Below are 25000 nucleotides of genomic sequence, written 5' to 3'. Positions count from 1 at the left end.
CACACACTTGCGCGCGTGCGCGCGCACACACACACACACACACACACACAGACACACACACAAACACACTTGCGCGCGTGTGAGCGTACACACACACACACACACACACACACACACACACACACAAACACACACACACACACACACACACACACACACACGCACACGCACACGCACACGCACACGCACACGCACACGCACACGCACACACACACACACACACACACACACACACACACACACACACACACACACACACACAGTTAAAGGGTCTGTGGAGTCTATTGAGCCTAGCTTCATGAAAACATCATCATCTCACCTCAGACAATCTGTGTTCCCCTCTCCACATGAGGCTGTGGCTGTGCGAGCGACACCTCAGATATGGCTACAGTACTGTACAGCTCAATACCTCCTCTCTGACACCGAGGGTTCCTGGCGCTACCCCATCCCCTGGAGCTGGGGCAGCACTTGGCTCTGCTCCAGTCACCACCCACACACTAGGCCAGCGCCAGCACACAGCACCACAGTCACTGGGCAAGGGTAGCCACTAAGGCTGTAACGATACACCCAACCCACGATTCGGTTTGTATCACGATATATGACCCACGGTTCGATACGCCCCACGATTTTATTATTTTTAAAGGGAAAAAAATAAGAAGAAAATAAATTATAGGCTATATTTATATATAGGCCTAGGCCTATGCTTTCTTTTTGCATTTACCTGCCTACATTAATTTTGTAGGTCTACTAAATGATGTTGCAGATATAGGCCTACCACTGCAACCTGTTCCCCAGGTGTTCACATCAAAGCACAGCACAGAGAAATAAGGGATATTAATTCAACAAGGAAAAATAGGCTTATTACTAATAGGCTTAGATCATAATCATGCTGAGATGCTGACCATGTGTGAGAGACAGAGATGGAGAGAGAAGGGTCAGGGTTGCTTAATTTGAGGGGGAGCAAGGGGGAGCTAGCTCCGGAACCTCAGATGAAAGTTCCAGAACCTTGGATGGAACCTCAGGGAAAGACATCACAGACCCCCCCCTCCTGGGGGAGCCACCCATCCTCTGGGCTCCGGGACCTCCTGCTTGACAAATTAAGCACTGAGTATAGGTAGCCTAGCCTATAACAACTGTCTCACATTATCAAACATTATCCAATTAATATCCAAACATTAGGCTAACTGAAAACAACACTGGTCATATTTCGTCAGGAAACATGTTGTATTAAGTTACTTACAGAAATGCAACACTTAATTTTGATGTTTAATATTTTTGTAACTGTTTTGATCGTGCAGCAGCGCGCACACGTTTATACAAACAAAACTCGAAATGAACCTCAGTTATGTTCTCAGTATGCAACACGCACGTTGTCCATTGTTTGGTTTTGTGATTTGACATTTTGTCAAGAGCGGGAATAGATGCAGTGGCTGAAATGGAGCATGTTTTCGCTAGGCAGGCGGTCAATGTGGGGAGGAAATAATGCTGCCTAATATCCACAGCGACCTAAACGTTCGCCCGACTTCAGACACTCCCTTATGAGCGTATAGAGCTCTAGCGATTTAAAATTTGGTCAGGCGGAGCATCTCGCTCTCCTTCTCTCTCTCTCCGCTCAACGTCTATCTCCACTCAACATACATCGGCGCATGCATGAATCAAAAACATCTTCACACGTTTGATAAAGCCTTCTTGGTCTGTTGTTCATTTCTGTGCTTTACCTTCCGACGTTTGTCGAAGTTTTTTTGTCTCGCGGAGGTTGCTGTGGGCGGCAATGAATAACAACCAATGCACGTGCTGGTTGGACGGAACATTTTACAGGAGAGAGGGGAGAAGTGTTACTCGCTCATGTGCGACCCATTTCTAATTGTCTTTGAGCGCATATGCAAGCATTAAGCGCATATGCAAGCATTTGCCTGTATCCTGCTGTTTTCTAGACTGAGGGGTAAAAACTTTAAAGGGGAGCATCGCGATTCTGCGAGGAAGGTTCGCGATAGGGGTTCGTGGGTCTGCGTACCGCGATCCCTCGGTTCGATGCAATATCGTTACAGCCTTAGTAGCCACAAACACGCACGCACGCGCACACACACACACACACACGCACGCACGCAGTACAGCAGAAGCACCAAATAAAAGAATGCAGACTGAAAAATACTAAGAAAGAACGAAAGAACAAATGAACAAAAGAACGAAAGAAAGAACGAAAGAAAGAAAGAAAGAACAACAAAAAGAAAGAAAAAAAGAAAGAAAGAAAGAAAGAAAGAAAGAAAGAAAGAAAGAAAGAAAGAAAGAAAGAAAGAAAGAAAGAAAGAAAGAAAGAAAGAAAGCTTGGGAGGGAGGATGGATAGAGCAAGCTCCAAGCAGGAACTTCATCTTTAATATCCCAGACTGAAGCCAATAACAAAGAAGAAAAAAAAAACCTTCTGAATTTCCAAGTGTGTTGGTATGGAGTTGGCAGTTTGAAGTTTGTTTGCTTGTCTCTGTTGTGTGTCTGTCTGTCTGTCTGTCTGTGTGTCTGCCTGCCTGTCTGGTTGGTTGGTTGCTGGAACTGAGAGCACTGGTGTCTCGGAGACGGAATGTCTGATGATGACGAGTTCATGATCGGCATTCTCATCCGGAATTCACCATCCACCTCGCACTATCCATATAAAAAAAACATCTTCTCTTCGAGCCTTCACACACCTCTGCTTGGATGAATTAAGCTTTTACGGCAGAATAATAACAAAAAAAACCCTATTCATCTGTCTGGATCGTCAAGGCCCTTCGTGAATGCGAAATTTCAGGATGTCTAACAAAAAGACGTCTTTCTGAAAGGCCTGCCAACTCTTTTCACGACAACTCACTTTACCATTCTGACTATTCTAAATTGAACCTTTCACACCATTAAGAACTACTGTCTGCCATTTTTATTTCTCTGACTTTTTGTATAAAAAAAAAATTGTGCTTTTTTTCCCCAAAAGCCTGCATTTCCTTGACTTGCAGCACTGAATACTTTCTCCAGCTCGCTCTTTGCCTGCTGTTGTTTGGTAAAGATAGCCTTACTTACGCTGTGTATTTATGAATAGCTATTGATTCTTCTAGACCTTGAGTGAAAGACCTCACTGAATTCTTATACAGCGTTACATCAGTCTCATTCTGAGACGATCAGCCCTAGCTGGGATGTGTGCAACTTGGTCTTCCTGCAGGTGTGTAGCCGAAACTGCAGGTGTGTAACCAGGAGTGCAGTCAATGAAACTCACCAAAAATGTGGACTTTTCTCTGCCTCCGATAAAAAAGCAAAAACTCACGCATTAAAAAAGTGGAAATTCACGCGGCGTAAATGCAAAACGGAAAAACAATTAGTAAAGTATGACATTGGCGCATGGAGAAACTATAGGCCTACATTTCAACCATTTATGTTTTGAGAAATTACATAAGATTTTACCCATGACATGTACAGTAGTAAGCATTGTCATTTATATTTTAAAAATGCAGTACAGTGAATCATGTCTGTTTGCAACACACTTTTCATTCGTCCCCTCATGCAGGGGTCTATGCAATGTAAAAGAAACAAAAAAACTAAATAGGAGCGCAGATAAGAATTTAGGAGCACTGTGAAATTGTTAACGCACAAAAAGGGTCTAAGAGAGTAGGCTATGCCTTTTTCCCCACACACACATACGTACACATTCTACATGAAGGGTGCTGGTCACAGGGCCCAGTTTTTCAAAATTCCTCCCAGTATAAGGGCTGAACAACATATTACACATTTATGTCTATATTCATATTCCTTACACATTCATTTCTATATGCAGCCTGATGTCAGCTCATCCCAACTGTCCCTTCTCTGAAGGTTTTTTATTGCTCCCAAACCCAAGTCGACTACAACAACTTGCCTAAGCTTTTGATCCCTCTGTCTTTCAAGCACTCATGATTTTCTCTATAGGATGTATTTACTCCAGGAAGAAAATGCGAAGGAAATCGTTTTTCAAATGGTTTTTTAAAAAAACGGAAATCGTTTTAGAAAAAAAAACAAAAAAACAACTTTTTTTTTTCATTTTCGGAAACTATGGCAGCCAAATTTAAACTAAAGTGGTGCGCCATAGTTTCGTCAATGTATGGGAAACACTGACACATCAGCGTCTATGATGACATTGAATTGCGTCTGCTTATGAAATGCACTATACAAATAGGCTTGTTTTACCTTGCCTATGAGCACCATAAAAAGCGCTATACAAAACTGATTTATTATTATTTGCATTATTGTTATTATTATTGCATACCGCACAGGTGCCTTCTTCATGTGCTCCCCTACGAAGGTGGCGTTGGTCATGCCCATGAGCGTGTTGGCCAGCGAGATGACGGACAGCAGGTGCTGCGTGGTGACGGCGCGCGACACGCCGTACGTGCCCTTGCCCACGATCTCCGAGACGGACAGCTTGCGGCCACCTGGCCCCTCGGGCTCGGACAGTGCCAGCCGGCGCAGCAGCGACTCCTTGAGGGCAAGACCAGACCAGATAAGACAAGACAAGACAAGACAAGACAAGACAAGACAAGACAAGACAAGACAAGACAAGACAAGACAAGACAAGACAAGACAAGACAATTCATTATTTGTATGGCGCATTTCATACACAGATGAAGTTAAAGGTGCTTCACGAAAATAGGAGGGCCCAAGAGAGGAGAGAATAGAAGAGTTTCATCAATGGCCTGTGCTCCTATGGGAACTTAAAGGCCTAAGTAAAAACAAGTAAGAAAGATAGTAAATTAATAACCCATTGATGATAGATGCTGCATTGACCTAGGGGCCCGGAGTGACATAAACTCAGCATTCAGGCTCATGAGATTTGAGATTTATCATTGAAAACGTGGGTATGTGGTATGTTAGAGCTGAATGGAGGGTCTTAGCTTTTAAATGCAACTCATTACATGTTTTTATGTGCTTCGGAGGCTTACATATTTAGGTTTTTATAGGCTGAGGGCACCTTTTCACCAAAAGGCCTACGGCATTTAGCAGCCGTTTTTTCCTGGTGCCTTAGGCTAAAATAGGTTAAGTAAGTAAGTGAGTAAGAGAACCTTGAAGGTGGGCAGCATGAGTGACATGTGGCCGCCGCGGGAGATCAGGCCGAAGGAGATGGGCGTGTGCGGCTTGAGCATGCCCAGTCGGCTCAGGCAGACCTCGTCCAGCTGGCCGTTCAGGCCCCAGGCGTGCAGGCAGGACATGAAGAGCTTAGCCGTGTCCATGGTCAGGTTGTACTCCAGCAAGGACAGGGACTTGGACTTCTCCTCGCGCCGGCGCATCTCCTCCTCTTCGTCCTCGTCCTCGTCCAGGAGGTGCTCCTTGATGTTCTCCTTGATGGTCTCCTTGACCTGGAGGAGGAGGAGGAGGAGGAGGAGGAGGAGCAGAGGAGGAGGAGAAGGGGGAGGAGGAAGAGATGGAGGAGGACCAGTAGAGGAGAGGAGGGGAGAGGAGGGGAGAGGGAAGTGGAGAGACAGAGAGGAGATAAGGAGGAGAGGGGAGGAGAGGAGCCATAGTGGTGTTACACCACCTGATTGAGTACAGGCACCATTTTAGGGCACACACAGCTCTCACACACACACTCGCACACGCACAAAAACGGGTCAATGATATTTTTTTGCGCTAAAACATCTATTAGTAATTAATACAAATAGCCTGATCTCCAAAAATTCTGTGCTCCTGGACACGGATGTTAAGGACACAAAATCCGTGTCCAGGAGCACGGATTTTGCCAAAATTCCGTGCTCCTGGACACGGAATTGTTTTCCGTGATGGGCACACGGAAGTGCTTTCTATATTCCCACAGCACTGTGTTAACGCTATCATTAGAAAATACATACCAAATGCCAATCCTAAACAAAATAATGCTATAACAATTTAAGTTGTGCCTGACCAAAACATTCCCTAACCTTAACCTGTCATTAAAGACATATTTTTGAGAAATACCTTTTCCAATTGGTTGATAGGCTATCAAATTCATATAATGAATGTAAGAATACTAGCTTTGCCCAGACCAAAACAATCCCTAACCCTAACGTGTCAGTAAGTATGTATGTTTTTTTTTTTTAAATATTTGAAATTAGAAAAATCCTAATATAGTATAATAATATAGTATAGAGAGAGCACTTCTGTGTGTCCATCACGGAAAATAATTTCGTGTCCAAAAGCACGGAATTTTGGCAAAATCCGTGCTCCAGGACACGGATTTCGTGTCCCTAACATCCGTGTCCAGGAGCACGGAATTTTTGGAGATTATGTTGAATACAATAGTAATTAGATAATCCACTAAAAACAAAAAGGAAATGATTTAATACCTTCAATAGTAACATTAGCTGTAGTTGCACCAACCTGACGTGTGCTTCTACTAAAACGCCATTGACCCAAATACAATCACAAGGACGAGGACGAGCAAAAGCACACATGCAGCTCCCCTGTCGACCTCACCTGCTTGAAGATCTTGCTGGCCAACAGGGAGCCCCCCTTGTCGGCGCCGCCGGGGGCCTTCTGCAGGGTCTCCGGGGAGACGAGCGTGGGGTTGGGCCTCTGGGCCTCCTCCGTCAGCAGCTGGATGATCACCGCCTCCACGTCGAAGAAGAGCACGTGCATGTCCGAGTCCGTCACGTTGGTCTTCATGGCCTGCACCACCAGCGCGTTGTGAGAGTACTTGGGAAGATTACCCTGCAATAGGCACACAGACACAAGGAGGCTTCCAAATGAGTATGCAATACTTGTATTTCATACACTATTGCGATGTGTGAGTAGCCTACTTGGGAAGGTTGCCCTGCAATAGGCACAGAAACACAAGGAGGCTTCCAAATGAGTATGCAATACAGCACAGTTCAATACATACTTCACATACTTCATATACTAGCGTTATGTGTGAGTAGCCTACTTGGGAAGGTTGCCCTGCAATGGGCACACAGACAAGGAGGCTTCCAAATGAGTATGCAATACAGCACAGTTCAATACATACTTCACATACTAGCGTTATATGTGAGTAGCCTACTTGGGAAGGTTACTCTTCAATGGACACAAAAAAGAGGAAGCTTACAGATGAGTATACAGTATACTGCACAGCTCAATTCATACTTCTCATACTTCATACGCAAGCACGTTGTGCAAATACTTGGGCAGGGTACAAGGGACACGAGGAAAACCTTTGCAGGTCAGTAAAAAACAATACACACTTCTGAATACTGTACATCAAAATATAAACAAATAAAGCCAGAGAGTTCGATGAAAGTACTTGGGAAGGTAACCCAGCAATGGGCAGAGACGAGTGGAGGCTTCAAAAGGAATATATACGGCACAATACAAGAATACATTCTTCTAAATACAGAATATAAAAAATACAACAATACACATTGTGAGAGTACTCTGGAGGATTACCTTTCAATAGACCCAGAAATCAATAAGCTTTCCTAGCAATACAATACAACTATACATGTGAGTGGGAAAGTAGCCCTGGAGTAAAGTGAAAGCTTACATATGAATACAGTACAATGAAGACCACTTCTTCTACTGTTACTATAAGAAAACGGCAAAAACATATTGTGCAAGCACTTGGGCAGGTACCCCTGAATTCACCCCTGAAGATTGCTGATGGTTACAATACAGACAATTCTAAATACAATACAGTATTATGCATAGATGATTAACTTGCACTACTTGTGCTACAATGTCACTATAACTAGGTGCTTGTGGCACAGAAGATATGTAAAGGCTTTCTCCTTGACCTTGAAGATGAAAAATGGCTTTTGAACACAAATAAAAAAGAAAGCACCAGCCCAACATTTTAATCCCCCATTTTTTGCTGCACTCTCGACATTCTTCAATCCTTTTCATCCTCAAACATTCCAAACACAGGACACTTACATGTTCTTTAAAGGAGTCTGGACTGCTACAACACTGTTGCGAACTTTCCTATTTGACGACTAACATTGCCTTTGCCACGGGGTAGAAAACATCACAAGATTCAATAAATAGTCATTATCATAAACAGTGGATTTAATGAACAACAGACTCAAGTTGTAATCAACACCCTGTCTGCAAGAGTTCCCACAATGGTGTAAGGGATGAGGACTATAACCAATGGACTTCCAACTAATAGGAAAACAGAAGCGCAATGCGACGACGGACTCTGTCGACGGAGCCAATGTGCGGAACTCTTTAAATAGGTTTAAACATGCTTAAGTCGTTATACAATCCTACCCTGCTGCTCCGCACAAACATCTTCCCGCTAATGTCCGAGCAACTGGCCGAGGATGATAAAATAAGTTAAAGATGTAATTATTCTTTCTGAAGTCATGGCTCATTTAATATCTGCCTGCTCGATAGTAATCTGCGTAAGGATCCATATGCATACAGGATGTGGCCTAACGTCAATTACGGCCATTCGTGCAAGCTAACCCCATTATAGTTTTGCTTCGTTTTCAGACCCATGGACACACACGCCAAACTTTCTACTTACTCATGGAAACTTGATAATCACAAAAGTCTAATGGACTAATTTCTGACTACCGGCTCGAGCACATTAGTCAAAGCTCGCCGCCGTGCATATTAATGCCCTCATCTGCAAAGGGGCTGCGTAATAACCCCAAACATTTCTCCGCTAATGCCTTCCCCCGCGAGCGTTCATTGGGCCTCATCTCGTTTTCAACCAGGACGGGGGGGTTTAAATTGCTGCCTTGCTAATTGCTATTCAATGTTAATTCAATTACCGAGGCACCTGCATTGCATTCCTAGTATTGGATAGGATGTTTACGCTTGAAAAGGCCAGTTCTCTGATGACTCTCTGGCCAAAAGAACACATTAGTTTCTCTTCAGTGGAGGGACGGGGAGGATGCAGCCCCATCCTGCCCCAGACTGCTGCTCACCCCCCCCTATCCACCCACCACCACCATGCCTCAACCACCCCCATCCCAGTCCCAGCAAAACACACACACACAAGCACACAGAAACACACACAGAAACACACACAAGCACACAGAAACACACACACACACACAAGCACACAGAGAAACACACACACACACACACCCACACCCACACACACACACACACACACACACACACACACACGTGTGCGAACGCATACACCCACACACCCCTCCTCAGTCCTCCTCCTGCATCTGGCTGCCGGACGCTCAATAGGCATCACGGTAACGTCCATCGCAGACAATTAGCACGCGGAGCCTGTGCATTGTCCCCGTGCTCAATGGCAGTTAAGGGGCATGAATGGGGGCCCTCGCTCCTGCCTGAGCGATCACAAGCCTGGGGGCCAGCACAGAAGGAGAGAGGGACGGGACGGGAGGGAGAGGGAGAGGAGGAAGATGAGGAAGAGGAGGGAGGGAAGGAGGGAGAGGGAGGGGAAGGATGGAGAGAGGCAAGAAGAGAGGACAGGGAGGGAAGGAGGGAGAGAGAGAGAGAGAGAGAGAGAGAGAGAGAGAGAGAGAGAGAGAGAGAGAGAGAGAGAGAGAGAGAGACAGAGAGAGAGAGAGAGAGAGAGGGAGGGAGAGAGAGAGAGAGGGGGAGGGAAGGATGAAGACAGGGGAGGTTGGGGTAAAGCGGCCTGGCCTTCGCCTCTTTCTTCTTTGTCCAGAAGAAGTAGAAACATGCAGAGAAATCGTTCAAAGGATGAAAACAAGGATGAAAACAACAGCTGCAGAGTGCAGACAAACACTGATGAACAGTGAATGGTGTACGGGAAATGGAATCTTGGTATAGAAGCAGGTGGAGAACTAACAGCATATAAAACAGAGCAGAATGAGAGGTATTTCAGACCAAGGTTCTCTGTGAGGACGGTTTGAACGGTTTCTATCTGGAAAAGTTTAGCATGACTCTCGCCAGACCCTTGTGCATTTCCACTGAGCTTCTTGAGCTCACATGAGGGTCTGGAGGGTCTTCGGATTCGCCCTGCTCCCAAACCAAAATGCAGCAGAACCAATCAGAATCCTATGATTTTCAGAGATGTGATGTAGTTAAAATGTAAACAAAGCAGGGAAGGGAAAAAATAGTGAAACATGTAAGTTGTTTCAGAAATAATATGGACAACAACCAATCAAAGGTCTCCACTCATGCATGAACACACACAGTAAAACGATGCCAAGACACACACACACATTATTTAGGAATTCAGGGATTATGTAATGATTCATTTAACACTGCCCTCTACATTGTCAACATAAATGGCACGTGTAAATGTCTATTCATGTAACATGTAACTGGGGAAACATAAGTGCCATAAATAATTTTAGTTGGGTATTGAGCACTCACTAGGAAAGGAGTGTTCTACTGACCCGATGTGTCACGGTAAAAAAAAAAACATGTTTGAGGCGGGGAAAAAAACACAATATCCTGGTTGGAGCAGACTTTTTTTTCAAGTTTATAATTTATTTGTGCTGATTCTGTCCTGTTCCCAGGTCTGATTTTTTGGATGTGTGGAGCTTTAACCAGTCCCAGTTTTCAGTGCTCACTACCTGCAGTTCGACTCTGGGTCTCTCCTTTTCCCAAGACATTGAGGACTTGACACTTTCAGGTTACTCCATTAGTTTCCACAGATGATGATGTGATGTTTAACCCAACAAATGCATTTCACCGGCTCTGACCCCCATAAAACTGGGCCGTCTTGGTGAGCGAAGTCAAATGGCTCTGGAGGCGTACAGAAAAAAACAGGCGCGTGCACGCACACATACACACACACACACTCTTTATTGGGTCAGATTCATGAAGAGTTCTCCCACCTGGCAACACACACACACGCCACGAGGCCAGAGAGAAAGAGAGAGAGAGAGAGAGAGAGAGAGAGAGAGAGAGAGAGAGAGAGAGAGAGAGAGAGAGAGAGAGAGAGAGAGAGAGAGAGAGAGAGAGAGGGAGAGAGAGAGAGAGAGAGAGAGAGGTCATACAGCATAGCTCAGCCCCCCCTAACAACGATAGTGACACATACAGTACACACTATTTCACGTCCTCACGATCACACAAAGGAGGGAAAAAGGGAGTGGTGTAGTAGTGAGGGGAGGCTTGGGGTCTGATCTCCAGGTATCCTCTTTGGGCAGTGGTGGGGGCTGAGGTGAACCCTCTGGCTGTATTTAGCAAAGGGCCAGCAGTATAGTCACAAGCCCTGACAGGGCTTTTCCAGCCTTTCTTGCCCTAGTAGTAGTAGTGGTCCCATCATCCCTCTCCCAGCCTGAGCTACCGCCTGGGAAAGCAGAACAATGGACACAGACTGCCATCTTGTGGTGGCCATTAGTTACAGCTAGTGGACAAAGGGGCAATCTCCATTTTCTCTCCCCGTTTTTCCTCTGCCTCTCTCTCCATGCGTCTTACGGCCTTCAGCTCCCCCTCTTCTTCTTCCTCTTCTCCTACTCCTCCCCTCCTCCGCCTCTCCTTTTCCCTCCTCGGCTCTTTCACCTCCTCCTCTTCCTCATTTTCTTCCTTCTCCTCTTACTCCTCACCCTCGTCCACCTCTCCTTTTCCCTCCTCTTTCACCTCCTCCTCCTCCTCTTCTTCCTTCTCATCCAACTCCTCCCCCTTCTACCACCTCCCCCCCCCTTTCAACTCGTCCTCCTCTTCCTCATCTTTCCTCCTCCACCTTCACCCTTCTCCTTCTCCTTCTCCTCCACCTTCATCCTTCTCCTTCTCCTCCTCCTCCTCCTCCTCCTCCGCCTCCTCCTCCCACCAGGCTGTGAAGGCCGTGTCCTATCTGTCTGCCACAGGGAGGAGGTGCCCCATCGCCGCTGTGAGAAGTAGCAGTGAGGTTATTATGGTCTGTCTACCCTGCTGGTACAGTCTGGCCCAAAATGACACGCACACACACACAGATACACANGCACAAGAGAGAGAAAAGGAGATACACACACACACACAGAGAAAAGGAGATACACACACCGAGAGAGATGCATAGATAGATACAGAGAGAGAGAAAAGAGATACACACACACACAGAGAAATAGCATAACAGAATATTGAATATCATAGAAGAAGATAGATAGATAGATAGATAGATAGATAGATAGATAGATAGATAGATAGATAGATAGATAGATGGATAGATGGATAGATGGATAGATGGATAGATGGATAGATAGATAGATAGATAGATAGATAGATAGATAGATAGATAGATAGATAGATAGATACAACAGCACCCCCCACACACACACACTAAGAGGCGTGTGCATGGTGTGCTTGAACCCATGGGATATGCCTCTGCAAAGAGTGGCCTGTCCATCTCAAGCCTGCTGTAGCTCACCAGTGCATGAAGACGCACGCACACAGACACACGCGCACACACACGTACCTACGTATGGACAAACACACACACACAGTCAAGGCCACACTTGCATGCAAGACACACGCACAGACACATGCTCAGATGAGAATTCTTCATTTCAAGCATACAACGGTAATATCTCTATTTATGTGTGTGTGTGTGTGTGTGTGTGTGTGTGTGTGTGTGTGTGTGTGTGTGTGTGTGTGTGCGTGTGTGTGTGTGTGTGCGTGTGTGTGTCCAGGTGGACCTCAAACATCTGTGTGGGGACCACTGGGGACTTGGCCATATTCCCAAATCAAATTTCAAAAGAGGCTGAGGATGCAGAACAAGAGCAGCAGAATTCAATCAAAATGACCGAGAACCGCGGGGGAGAGAGAGAGAGAGAAAAGAGAGGGAGGAAGCAAGGGAGAGAGGGAGAGAGGGGCAGAGAAAGAAAGAAAGAAAGAAAGAAAGAAAGAAAGAAAGAAAGAAAGAAAGAAAGAAAGAAAGAAAGAAAGAAAGAAAGAAAGAAAGAACGGGAGGGAGAAAGAATGGGAGGGAGCGATGGAAAGAGCATAAGAGAGGAGGGAGAGGGGGAAACAAGCTAGAAAACACAGCATGAGAAATGAAGAAAAGAGCAAAAAAAAGAAAAAAGCAAGAAAGAGAGGGAGAGAGAGAGGAAAAAGGAGAAAGAGTGGGGGCATTTCATATCACTTCCATTAAACACTCATCTGTGCTCAGGGGGCTGGTCTGGACTTGAATACCATGTAACTGGGTTTGTGTTAGCCTAGCGAGCCAGACCCGTACAGCAAAAAGCTGTACCAGGGTCTAGGAGGGCTGGGCAGCAGTGTGGGCGGGATAAACGGTTGCTTCAGCACTCAACGCCACGCAATTGGATGGCAAACAACCAATCCCCACACACTTCTGTGTAACGTCACAGCTGTCTTGTGAAGCGGCAACTCCAAGCCTTCGTAGCAGTGAATGCGTGTGATCACCACAGCCACAAACAAGTTTCCTAATAAATCGTGTTTTCACTTACATAGTTCAAAAATGCCTCGTTTTCAACCACACGGCCCTTCTTGATCATCCAGCGAAATGTTGAGCAATTTGGGGCTTGTTAAATGGTTATATTTATGATTGTTGTCAACATGGCATGTTCGGTGTTAGCTAGCTAGCTGTATACCCATAACTAATACACAGCTGGATATTAGCTCTGTGTAATTGACGACAGATTGGCTAGCCGCTAGCTCGGTAGACTCTAGGTGTCATTCCCATCTATTTAGTAAGCGACTCACAGACTTTCAAAGCTCCCAAATGTCTCGTTTTTAATGACATGGATCTTATTAGAATTTGGGACAGGCATATAATACAAGGCTGGATACCTAGCTCTGTGTTATTGGCGACAGGTTAGCTAGCCAGCGAGGGCCCCTTTGTAGGTGGAGCGGCAAATTCGAGCCGTCGTAGCAGTGAATGCATGTGATGACCACAGCCACAAACAAGTGTCCTAATAAATCGTGTTTTCACTTATACAGTTCAAAAATGCCTCGTTTTCAACCACATGGCCCTCCTTGATCAACCAGCGAAATGTTGAGCCATTTGGGGCTTGTTAAATGGTTATATTAAGACTGGATACCTAGCTCTGTGTTATTGACGACAGGTTAGCTAGCCACTAGCTTGGTAGACTATGCCATTCCCATCTATTTAGTAAGCTACTCAAAGACTTTCAAAGCTCCCAAATGTCTCGTTTTTAATGGCATGTGTCTTATTAGAAATTGGGGCAGCAATTTCATTCTACACCTACAGTAGTGGTCTGATAATAGCGTGTGACTTGGTCCTGTAAAATGCTCAACTTAGCTTACCGAGCTAGTTTAAAACATCGAATGATCAAATGTGTTGTGATCTATTTGTGTCCGATAAGTTCACGGTGTATTATTACATCAATCCATGTCAGACACGAAATGTATTATCATCCAAGCTTTTTAAATTAAGTGCACTTTCGTGCTATACGTAGCACGGACGGACACCATGCTTCTTCTTAGAAAGTTTCCTGTTTACTAAGTAGCCCGGCCCCCCTCGCGATTTGATTGGCCCTGTCATCGGATAACTTTCAGCCTCGCAAAACGACCGGGGTCCGCTAGACTGCCCCCGGGAGCAAATTCAATTTGCGGTCGCTAGGGGCGTCTAGATTTCTAGGCTAGGTTTGTGTGTAACTGGGTTTGTTTGTAGCTGTGTGTGTGTGTGTGTGTGTGTGTGTGTGTGTGTGTGTGTGTGTGTGTGTGTGTGTGTGTGTGTGTGTGTGTGTGTGTGTGTGTGTGTGTGTGTGTGTGTGTGTGTGCGCACATGTGTGTGCTTGCACGTCTCTGTGTGTGTTTGTGTGTACATGTGAGCGTACATGTGCGCGCTTGTGTGTGCTTGTGTGTGCTTGTGTGTGCTTGTGTGTGTGTGTGTGTGTGTGTGTGTGTGTGTGTGTGTGTGTGTGTGTGTGTGTGTGTGTGTGTGTGTGTGTGTGTGTGTGTGTGTATCCTCTTCAGAAAGGAGGTGTGAGGTGGAATTGAATGCCATCTCCAATTGCTGTGCTACTGCCTGATGATGCTGTGATGAGAGGAGAGGAGAGGAGAGGAAAGGAGAGGAGAGGAGAGGAGAGGAGAGGAGAGGAGAGGAGGGAGAAGAGAAGATAAGAGAGAAGAAGGTGGAAGGAGAGGAGAGGCGAGCAGAGAATACGAGAGGAGAGGAGAGGAGAGGAGAGGAGAGAAGAGAAGAGAAGAGAAGAGGAGAGGAGAGGAGAGGAGAAGGAGGAGAGGCGAAGGAGGAGAGGAGGGAGGAGAGGAGGGAGAAGAGGAGAGAGAAGAAGAGAAGAGAGAAGAAGGTGGAAGGAGAGGAGAGGAGAGGAGAGGAGAGGAGAGGAGAAGAGAAGAGAAGAGAAGAGAAGAGAAGAGAAGAGAAGAGAAGAGAAGAGAAGAGAAGAGAAGAGAAGAGAAGAGAAGAGAAGAGAGAAGAAGGTGGAAGGAGAGGAGAGGCGAGCAGAGAATAGGAGAGGAGAGGAGAGGAGAGGAGAGACGAGACGAGACGAGACGAGACGAGACGAGACGAGACGAGACGAGACGAGACGAGACGAGACGAGACGAGAGGAGAGGAGAGGAGAGGAGAGGAGAGGAGAGGAGAGGAGAGTTTATCCCCTACTCCACTTCCTCCTGCTCCTCTACACCTCTACTCGTCTAATTCTCCTCCTTTGTGGACAGCAGAACTCAGCTCTCAACTCAGCACTATACTCTTTCTCCTCCCTCTCTTACGCTATTCCTGTTCAACTCGATACTCCTCCTCCATTCATCTCTCCTCTTCCTCCTCTGCTTACTCCCTATCATATCTTCTGTCTCCTTTCCTCTCGCTCTCCTCTCTTCTTCTCCTCCTAGTGAAAGCTGGGGGCTGCTAAAAGAGCCGGCTGCCAGCTCTCGTCCTCCTCCACTTACCCCTGCTGTTACTCCTCCTCCTCTTCACCTATGGGGCACCCAAGTCACGCCCTCTACTTCCTGGTTCATGGGGCAGGAAGTTGCAAAAACATGAATGGAAGTGAACGAGGCGAGTCGTGGTGGATTTATGGTGCATAAGTGGAGGTCCAAGGTTTGGATTGTTGTTGAAAAACCACTCATTTCAAGCCCAGTAATTATTTTTTGACTCCCTCTGCCCCATGAACCAGGAAGTAGAGGGCGTGACTTAGGTGCCCCATACTCTAACTTCACTCTACTCCTTTTCAACTCATTACTCCTCCTTCGTTCAGCTCTCCCCGATTCAACGTACTCCTCGGCATTGCTCTAGCTCCTCTCCTCTGCTCTGCTTACTTCTCCTTTCTGCCTTCTGCCATCCTCCCATCTTCCCAACCTCAAATACGAGTTGTACCAATGTATACGTGTGTGTCCCTGAGTGTGTGTGTATGTGTGTGTGTGTGTGTGTGTGTGTGTGTGTGTGTGTGTGTGTGTGTGTGTGTGTGTGTGTGTGTGTGTGTGTGTGTGTGTGTGTGTGTGTGTGTGTGTGTGTGTGTGTGTGTGTGTGTGTGTGCTGTTCGGAGCAGAGCTGAGCGTGGTGTCCAGTGAGGGTGTGATGAGAGGGGGCCCAGTGGCGAGTAACCTTCAGCCCAGCCGCCAAGGAAGCCATTACAAAATCAATACAGCTGAAGAGCTGTGCTGTCGCCCAGGTCAACCCACACCACAAACATACATACACCACGGCTACACACACACACACACACACACACACACACACACACACACACACACACACACACACACACACACACACACTTGTGTGTGACACCCACACACACATACACAAATACCCTTGTGTGCTGACGCTGACACACACACACACAAACACACATTCACACCCACATGCTTTTTTTACTGCAGAACATATACACACGTACAAACACAAACACGATTTCTTGTGTGAACCCCACACAGACAACACACACGCACACAATTTTGAAACAAGCATATAAACATGGATTCCCGCTTCAAATTCGTATTCACAGAAATAGTTCTCCATCTCTCTCTCCTTATTCTCTCGCTCTCTCGTTTCTCTCTCTCTCTCTCTCTCTCCATCATGTGTTTGTCCTTTGCCGGACCAAATGTCACTGAAGGGGCTCTGTGGTGCTGTGTCCAAGGGCAGGGAACAAAGTCAGTCATCTACACACGCACACGCACACGCACGCACGCACACGCACACACGCACGCACACGCACACACGCACACAATACAAAATACAAACACAGAGATGTCATTCAAGCACATTCACGTGCAGAGAGAGACAGACAAACACACACCCAGTTGTTGGTGGACAAATATAAACAAAAACAACCTAGAAAAACACAGTGCAAACACTCATGCCAAAAAGCATACAAACACTGTCCCCCGAATACACATTGAAAGACACCAGAAAACTCCGCCCGACACAAATAAATACACAGCAACATGCCCACACGGACACGCACGCCACGCACATGAATACACACACACGCGCACACACACACACACTCTCGAATACTGCTGCCAACCACACAGCTCTCCTTTACACACACACACACACACACACACACACACACACACACACACACACACACACACACACACACACACACACACACACACACACACACACACACACACACACACACACACAATGACACAATGGCAATGACATAGGAGGGGGTAGCTGAGAGGGGATAGTGGAGGTCCCCTTTGATTGCAATGTGTTTGGGTGCTATTATATACCATTAGAGCAGGCAGGGAGCCAGGGACCCCGGCCCAGAGCAGAGCCCAGCAGGGGCACCAGGGGCAGGGGTAGGGGCCAGACACTAGCCCCCTAGAGCAGTGTTTCTCAAACCTTTTCAGACCAAGGACCACTTTGTCCCCCCAAAAAATGTTCAGGGACCACCCACCTGTCAACTGAATTGACAGTTGAGCGGTGCTAATTTTACACTGCTAATTTCAAAGCAGTTCACTTACTTTTTGTTCACATTTACAAGCCTTATTGTGTAAAAAAAAATAAGACTTCAGCTATGTGTAGCTTTGTAATAATGTTACAAATATAGCCTACTGATAACTCATCTTGGAAAAGTAGAAATCTCCTCGCGGACCACCTGAACTCTGTCACGGACTACCAGTGGTCCCCAGACCACACTTTGAGAATCACTGCCCTAGAGCAAGGGCCAATGCTCAAGGAGACCTGTGGGGGGTCTAATGGCAGGCTTTGGGCAGCAGGAGTCACAGGCAGGATGAGGACGGGGCTCAAACTACACGACCACATGGCTGAACAGTCACGACAATTGGTCAAATGGTGCCTCCCACGCGTATCGCAAGAGACTGTCAGCCTGGGCCCCGTTTCTCGAAAGCGTTGTTGCTAACCAGTTAGCAGCTTACTAGGTTTCCAATGGGATATTGCATTGTGACCAAGTAAGTTGCTAACCAGTTAGCAACAATGTTGTCGAGAAAAGCACCCCAGGTTTTTTGCTTTGTTGTGATACAAACGTTCTGGTTCAGAGTGCCTCTTGGAGGTAGATATCAAACATGTTTAATATTTGCAACTCAAAATACAACCTTGAGTAGTGCGTGCATGTAGAGCAGCCATGGCCTAATTAAATGGTTAGGGACTTCATATCAGAGGGTTGTAGGTTCAAATCCCCACCCTTACCCCTCCCATCACCTCCATCCATGACTGAAGTGCCCTTGAGCAAGGCACCTGACCCCATACTGCTACAGGGACTGTAGCCAATACCCTGTAGAAACTGTAAGTCGCTTTGGATAAAAGCGTCGGCTAAGTATAATGCAATGATGGGTATCTATCTTTTCTCTTTATGACTGCGGCACATGCCCATCATGGACGCAAGGGGGAGTGAAACAAGAGAAATGGAGGTGAAAAGGGAGAAACACACAGGAGGAAGAGAGGAAAAAAAAGAGGAGGATGGGCGTCTGTGTTGTTTTCAAGAAATGCCATTGGGACCAGGTAACATCCCTCAACACTTTGACAACCTTGTGTGTGTGTGTGTGTGTGTGTGTGTGTGTGTGTGTGTGTGTGTGTGTGTGTGTGTGTGTGTGTGTGTGTGTGTGTGTGTGTGTGTGTGTGTGTGTGTGTGTGTGTGTGTGTGTGTGTGTGTGTGCGTGCGTGCATGTCCACATGATGTGTAGGAGGTGCCATTGCGCTCCTGTAACCTAGACGACGGCGAGGTCAGAACATGGCTTTCCCAGTCTCTGGACCAAACACCAACGCCAGTCTCCCCAATGTCTTTATTATTGCTGGTCAGTCTTTTGTGAGTGTGTGCGTGTGTGTGTGTGCGTGTGTGTGTGTGTGTGTGTGTGTGTGTGTGTGTGTGTGTGTGTGTGTGTGTGTGTGTGTGCGTGTGTGTGTGCGTGTGCGCGCGCGTGCGCATGCGTGCGTGTCAGCACAAGCAGTCGGATCAAACCAATTACAGGCAGAGCGAAGCTGGCCAGAAGGAAAGGTCAACAGTCCAGTAAAGGAGTCAGAGATGGGGGAGGGGAGAGCAAGCAGAGGGTGAGAGAGAGAGAGAGAGAGAGAGAGAGAGAGAGAGAGAGAGAGAGAGAGAGAGAGAGAGAGAGAGAGAGAGAGAGAGAGAGAGAGAGAGAGAGAGAGAGAGAGAGAGATTGTAGACAGGAGAGATGAGTAACAATCCTAGACTGCAGAAACAAACTGTGTGCGTACACACACACACACACACACACACACACACACACACACACACAATTTTGTGAAATGTCCTTCAGCTTTACCTACTGACCAGTACCTGTCTACCAAGAGGGAGTATTAGCAGTAAAGGCACCAATAGTAACAGCACTCGTAGTGAACTGAAACCATAACTGGAGTGAAAGGAAATGCCGTAGTCGCTCACCACTACACCAACAAGCCAGTCAGAGCACACCCACAACCCTTGCGATGGTCATTCCATCATCACAGTGCAACATTGCTTTCATTGCTTGTTCTAGACCAACTCACAGATTTAAAAAAAACATTTTCTGCCACAGAGCAAGTAGCACCGATGAAGGACTTTTTACCAGTCTTGGTTGTGTGAGGTAAGGTGATCTGTGAGTCTGCAGCCATTTCTCTGCTCCAGTGCCCAGAGTGTCTACTTGCCTTCTCAGAGTGTCTGCATCTTGGGTCGGATTAACGCACAGGCTAGACAAGGCTGCAGCCTTGGGGCCCCCACATGTCAGGGGGGGGGGGCCTGTTTGGCCAAAAAGTTGTTAAAAAAATTGCAAGATGCAATAAATATTGAAAAACTAGTCTGTAATTCCAAACACAGCTTTAATCTGGTACTCCTTTCCACAGCTGGCTGACACGATACCCTTAATTCAAAGATTGTAATATGACACTTTATGTAATTTTGTCGTGAAATTTGCCTTCCACGGGGGGGGGGGGGGGGGGGGGGGGGGGGGGGGGGGGGGTGGGGGGGGGTGGGGGGGGGGGGGGGGGGGGGGGGGGGGGGGGGGTGGTGGCTACAACAACCTGTAGCCTAGTGGCCCTGGGCCATCTTAATCCGTCTCTGTCTGCACCAGCTGGGTCTGCGACTGAGGGCTGAGGTGGATAAGCGTTGACTGGGACTCTTCAGGAGATAGTGCAGTCTGATATCATCAGTCCCACGGCAGATTATCCAGCCCAGTCCACACCGACATCTCTCACACTGTCTCTCCTTCTCTCTGTTTTTCTCTCTGGCATTAGCTCTCTGTCTCTTTCTCTCTCTCTCAGAGGTGATCAAAGTAAAAGTAGACGAATATTTATGGTGCAAGTACAACACCAGCACAAGATATTACACAGCGGTTACAGCAGTAGTGCATTGTCCCTAATAAGGAGGATTTGATCCAACCAACACATCGCTCTGTAGTAACTGTAGACCAGTTACTCAGTGAAGTTACTTGCATTAGAAGGAAACTATGGCTATGGCATGCTTTGTCTTTACTGAACCTCTGAAGCATCTCTCTCTCTCTCTCTCTCTCTCTCTCTCTCTCTCTCTCTCTCTCTCTCTCTCTCTCTCTCCTCACCAAGTGAGGCGTTCTCTTTCCATCTGTCTACTGTTGTAACTCATCTCACCCCCTCTCTCTATCATGCACAAATCATTTGACCTCTCTGTTTTTCTCCATCTCTCAAACTCCCTCTGTCTTTCTGTCTTTCTCTCTCAACTCATCACTTCTGTTGCTTCATCCATCTCGTCTCACCTCAACTCATCCCACCTCTCTCTTGTTCTCTCTGTCTCTCATTCAATGATACTCTACTCTACTCTCAAACACACCTCACTCCATCGCTTGCTCTCTCTCACTCTGCCCCCATCCTTTTCCCTTTCCCCTCTCTCACTTGGTTTCCTACTCTCTCTGTCACCGTCACACTTCTTCCTTCCAACTCTCTCTGTCTCACAGCATCATTCCTCTCTCTCTCATGCCATCAGAAAATATTCTTCATCTCACAGCATCATTCCTCTCTCTCTCTCTCATGCCATCAGAAAATATTCTTCATCTCACAGCATCATTCCTCTCTCTCTCTCTCATGCCATCAGAAAATATTCTTCATTCTCTCTCTCTCTCTCTCTCTCTCTCTCTCTCTCTCTCTCTCTCTCTCTCTCTCTCTCTCTCTCTCTCTCTCTCTCTCTCTCTCTCTCTCTCTGGAGATGGTTTAGATGACAGTGCTGGCAGACGCTGGCCTGGGCTGCTGCCGGTATCCCCTGGTGAGGATGGCTCCATGCATTTTTCATCTGCCGATTAGGGCCTGCTATTTGCTCAGCACCACACTCTCCACCTCCAGCAGCTCCTCCATCACCCTCTCCTCCTCTGTCCATCCCAACCTCCACCTCCTCCACCCTCTCCTCTTCTGCCTATCCCACTCTCCACCTCCAGCCGCTCCTCCAACATCCTCTCCTCCTCTGCCCACCCCGATCTCCATCTCCTCCCCAGTAAGTACACTGGGGCTGTGGGATGCTCTGCTCCCACACAGCGGAGCAGATGTGACCACTGTTGATCACTGATCCTTTAAGAGGCCACCCCCCCCACAACCAAGGATCCATCACCACCACCTCTCACTCCCAAAGCACAAAAAAAGCCCTTTCCAAGTTAACGCTTCATAGCTGAGTCAAATGATGTACTGTCTAGGTGATTCACACAGACCCTACTCGGCCCACTACAACAAACTGGGCCCACTGATGATATGTAAGGATTTGCGACAGGACCATCTTCATATGGTCATTCTGGGTCATTCAAAAATTGTCAAATTTTGAATGAATTAGTTGGGCATACTGTGTTTTCAATCATAATAAATCCTTTACAGAGTATTGGGCAGCCGTGGCCTAGTGGTTAGAGAGTTGGTCTTTCAATCTAGGGGTTGCAGGTTCGAATCCCCCCTGACCTCTCCCTACATCTCCATCCATGGCTGAAGTGTCCTTGAGCAAGGCACCTAACCCCACATTGCTCCAGGGACTGTAACCAATACCCTGAAAAATAATAACTAAGTCGCTTTGAATAAATGAAAGCGTCAGCTAAGTGCAATGTAATGTAATGTAATATTAAAACTTCTGTTCCTCTCACCTTGTCTGCGTTGTCGGCTGCGAGCAGGTTGGTGGCCAGGGTCTGGAGCTTGTGCTGGGCCATGTTCTTGAGCGCGGCCAGGCTGCGTCGGGTCATGGCCTGCTTCAGGTTGACGGCCGGGTGGTTCAGCGCGTCCACGGTCGCGGGCGCCAGCTCGTCGCACGCGTTCAGGATCTCCACCGCCGTGATGCCCATCACGCAGCGGTCCAGCGCACCTGCCAATCAATCAACGTCAATTAAAATCAGAAATCATATCTGTTAAGAAATTCTCTGCATCTACGTATTATTGAAAATATAAAATGTGATAAAAGTATAACTTGTAGTTAGGCTTTCTGTGTTTCTGGTTAAACTGTGGTTAAAACTCTGTTCTGTGAGCTGTTGCTGTGAATTATGTGACATCTGTACTAGGAGGAGACTTTTTTTTTTTTTTAAGCATTTAAAAACTGCAGTCTCCTCCTAGTACAGATGTCACATAATTCACAGCAACAGCTCACAGAACAGAGTTTTAACCAAAGTTTAACCAGAAACACAGAAAGCAAAAATCCTAACTACAAGTTATACTTTTATCTCATTTTATATTTTCAATAATACATAGATGCAGAGAATTTCTTAACAATATCATGGCGAACACACACACACTAGAGTATGGCAAGCCGACTGAAGCCCAACTGTCCTGGTCGGAACCCGACGGGCTGGGCCGGACTCGGACGAAAAAAATAGAATGTCTGTCGCACTCAGTCGGACTCGGGCTTGAAGCAAACAGACATTGTGAAAATTGTAAGCAACCAGAGGAAACGTTTCAGTTCATGCAAACGGCAGTTTTGTGATTAAAAATAAGTAATTGAATATGCATAAATGAAAATGTTGGTAGGCTACTCGTGCGAGTGATTATTATTGGCTGTATGCACGCGCCAGTTACCAGTGGCAACATTTGGACGCCCACTCTGAGTCATCCGAGCAGGAATGCCGAGTCAACTTGCTGTCTTAATAAGCGCCAAATCAACAGTTGTCAGTGAACGCATGGTCTTTTGTTGTAGGCCTAGTGTAGGCCATGCCTTCGAGGCTGTCTTGAATGTTGAACATAAAATGACGAAGTTTGTCACTGCATTGTTCGCCAAGGATTACATTTCCAGCATGGGCTAGCAAGGAGCATAATATGGATAACTAAGAAGACGCACACGCTACGTGGAGTAAGGTAGGGCGGAGAGGTTTCCTGTTACTATTTTGTCCGCTGTGACATGTCATGTCCTTCACGTAGGTTCTTAATTGGTGTCACTTTTACTGTACAGTTGTAACTATGCGCGTGCAACCTTTCCTGATTTTATATTGACCGCATGGACATCAGGGGAAATGGCATTCTCTTGGAGGGCCAAACAGGCTACTGTTCTTCGGGGTTAACTTATAGCCTATCCTTCTTAACGACAAGGCGCGGCAGCTTCACGGGGCTCGCGGGCATTTATTTGCACTAACAGTAACGTAACAAATGCTACAGTAGCCGCGCTGATTGCATCCAACACGTATTCGTTAGTTTTCGCCTTTCTTATCCTCTCACACCCCTCCCATGCATTCGATCACCGCACCCAACATCTCTGGTTAGTCTAACCGAAAGAAACATAAGCTGCGCTGTCACGTGTGTGTGTGTGTGTGTGTGTGTGTGTGTGTGTGTGTGTGTGTGTGTGTGTGTGTGTGTGTGTGTGTGTGTGTGTGTGTGTGTGTGTGTGTGTGTGTGTGTTTATACTTACTATGCGTGTGTAACTAAATTAGGCTACTGCAAATTGCCTCATCCTAACGTCTTTGCCTATCCTGGCTATTTATCATGTGCTATTTTGAGTATGGAGGAGCCCACATAGAAAATCTTGCTTGCGCACAGGTTCTGTTGTTATTACAGTGGTCTCGGGCTTCGGACGGGTTCGGACACAAACATTTGAATTAGTCTCGGTGTCGATCTCGGTGTCGATCACTTTTCTGTCGGCTGAGGGCCGGGCTCGGACAGAAAAAAACGGCCCGAGCCACACTCTAACACACACGTATACATACACGTATACAGGTCAATGATGGTTCAGTAGGAGCACACGTCAGGGTGGTGCAACTATAGCTAATGAAACTTTTGTACGGATGTTTTGTTGTTTTAAGTGGATTACCTAAGACACATAGTATTACGACACATTGCAGTATTACCAAATTCTAATTCATTTATGGGCTTTAGCTATTGTTGTAACACCTGACGTCTGAGCTAAAAAAATAAAAAATTAAAAAAATAAAAACGTCATTGACCCATACACACACACACAAAGGTAGACAAGGACAAAAAGACCTTCACACGCACACTCATACACATGAGGCTTATGTCAAGTCAGGTCTCCCCGGGGAATAAAACCGTGTGATGTGTGTAATGAGTCTTTAAATAATAGAAAACACAATCATCAGAGATTTAAAAAAAAAATCAGCTCCCAAATTTTCAACCCTGAAATTTGAACACTCCAATTGCCGCTGAGCCCCGTTCCACCTCCCCACACATTCAATTTTAGTTTTATCATAAAACGTTGAGGGTTTGATTAAAGGCGAGCAGTGCCTCTTCTACGTCATGCAGCAAATGTCACTGTGTGCGTGGTGTGTGTGTGTGTGTGTGTGCGTGTGTGTGTGTGCGTGTGCACGTGTGTGTGTGCGTGTGTGTGTGCGCCC

General features: G+C 46.5%; 1 protein-coding gene across 2 annotated transcripts in view; it reads right to left on the bottom strand.

The window, feature by feature from the left end:
* Positions 1–25000, bottom strand: part of LOC134458327 (WD repeat-containing protein 7) — a 278717-nt gene that overhangs the window by 211280 nt on the left and 42437 nt on the right. For both annotated transcript variants that reach the window (XM_063210562.1, XM_063210563.1), the window contains exons 14-17: positions 22319–22533; positions 6440–6673; positions 5053–5346; positions 4260–4471 (exon numbers count right to left, since the gene is read on the bottom strand). In XM_063210562.1, coding sequence (XP_063066632.1) covers positions 4260–4471; positions 5053–5346; positions 6440–6673; positions 22319–22533 — 955 coding nt within the window. The remainder of the gene's footprint in view (positions 1–4259; positions 4472–5052; positions 5347–6439; positions 6674–22318; positions 22534–25000) is intronic.

This window comes from Engraulis encrasicolus, chromosome 11, assembly GCF_034702125.1.
Source record: "Engraulis encrasicolus isolate BLACKSEA-1 chromosome 11, IST_EnEncr_1.0, whole genome shotgun sequence".
NCBI lineage: Eukaryota > Metazoa > Chordata > Actinopteri > Clupeiformes > Engraulidae > Engraulis > Engraulis encrasicolus.
This window is presented reverse-complemented; position numbering and strand designations above follow the sequence as displayed.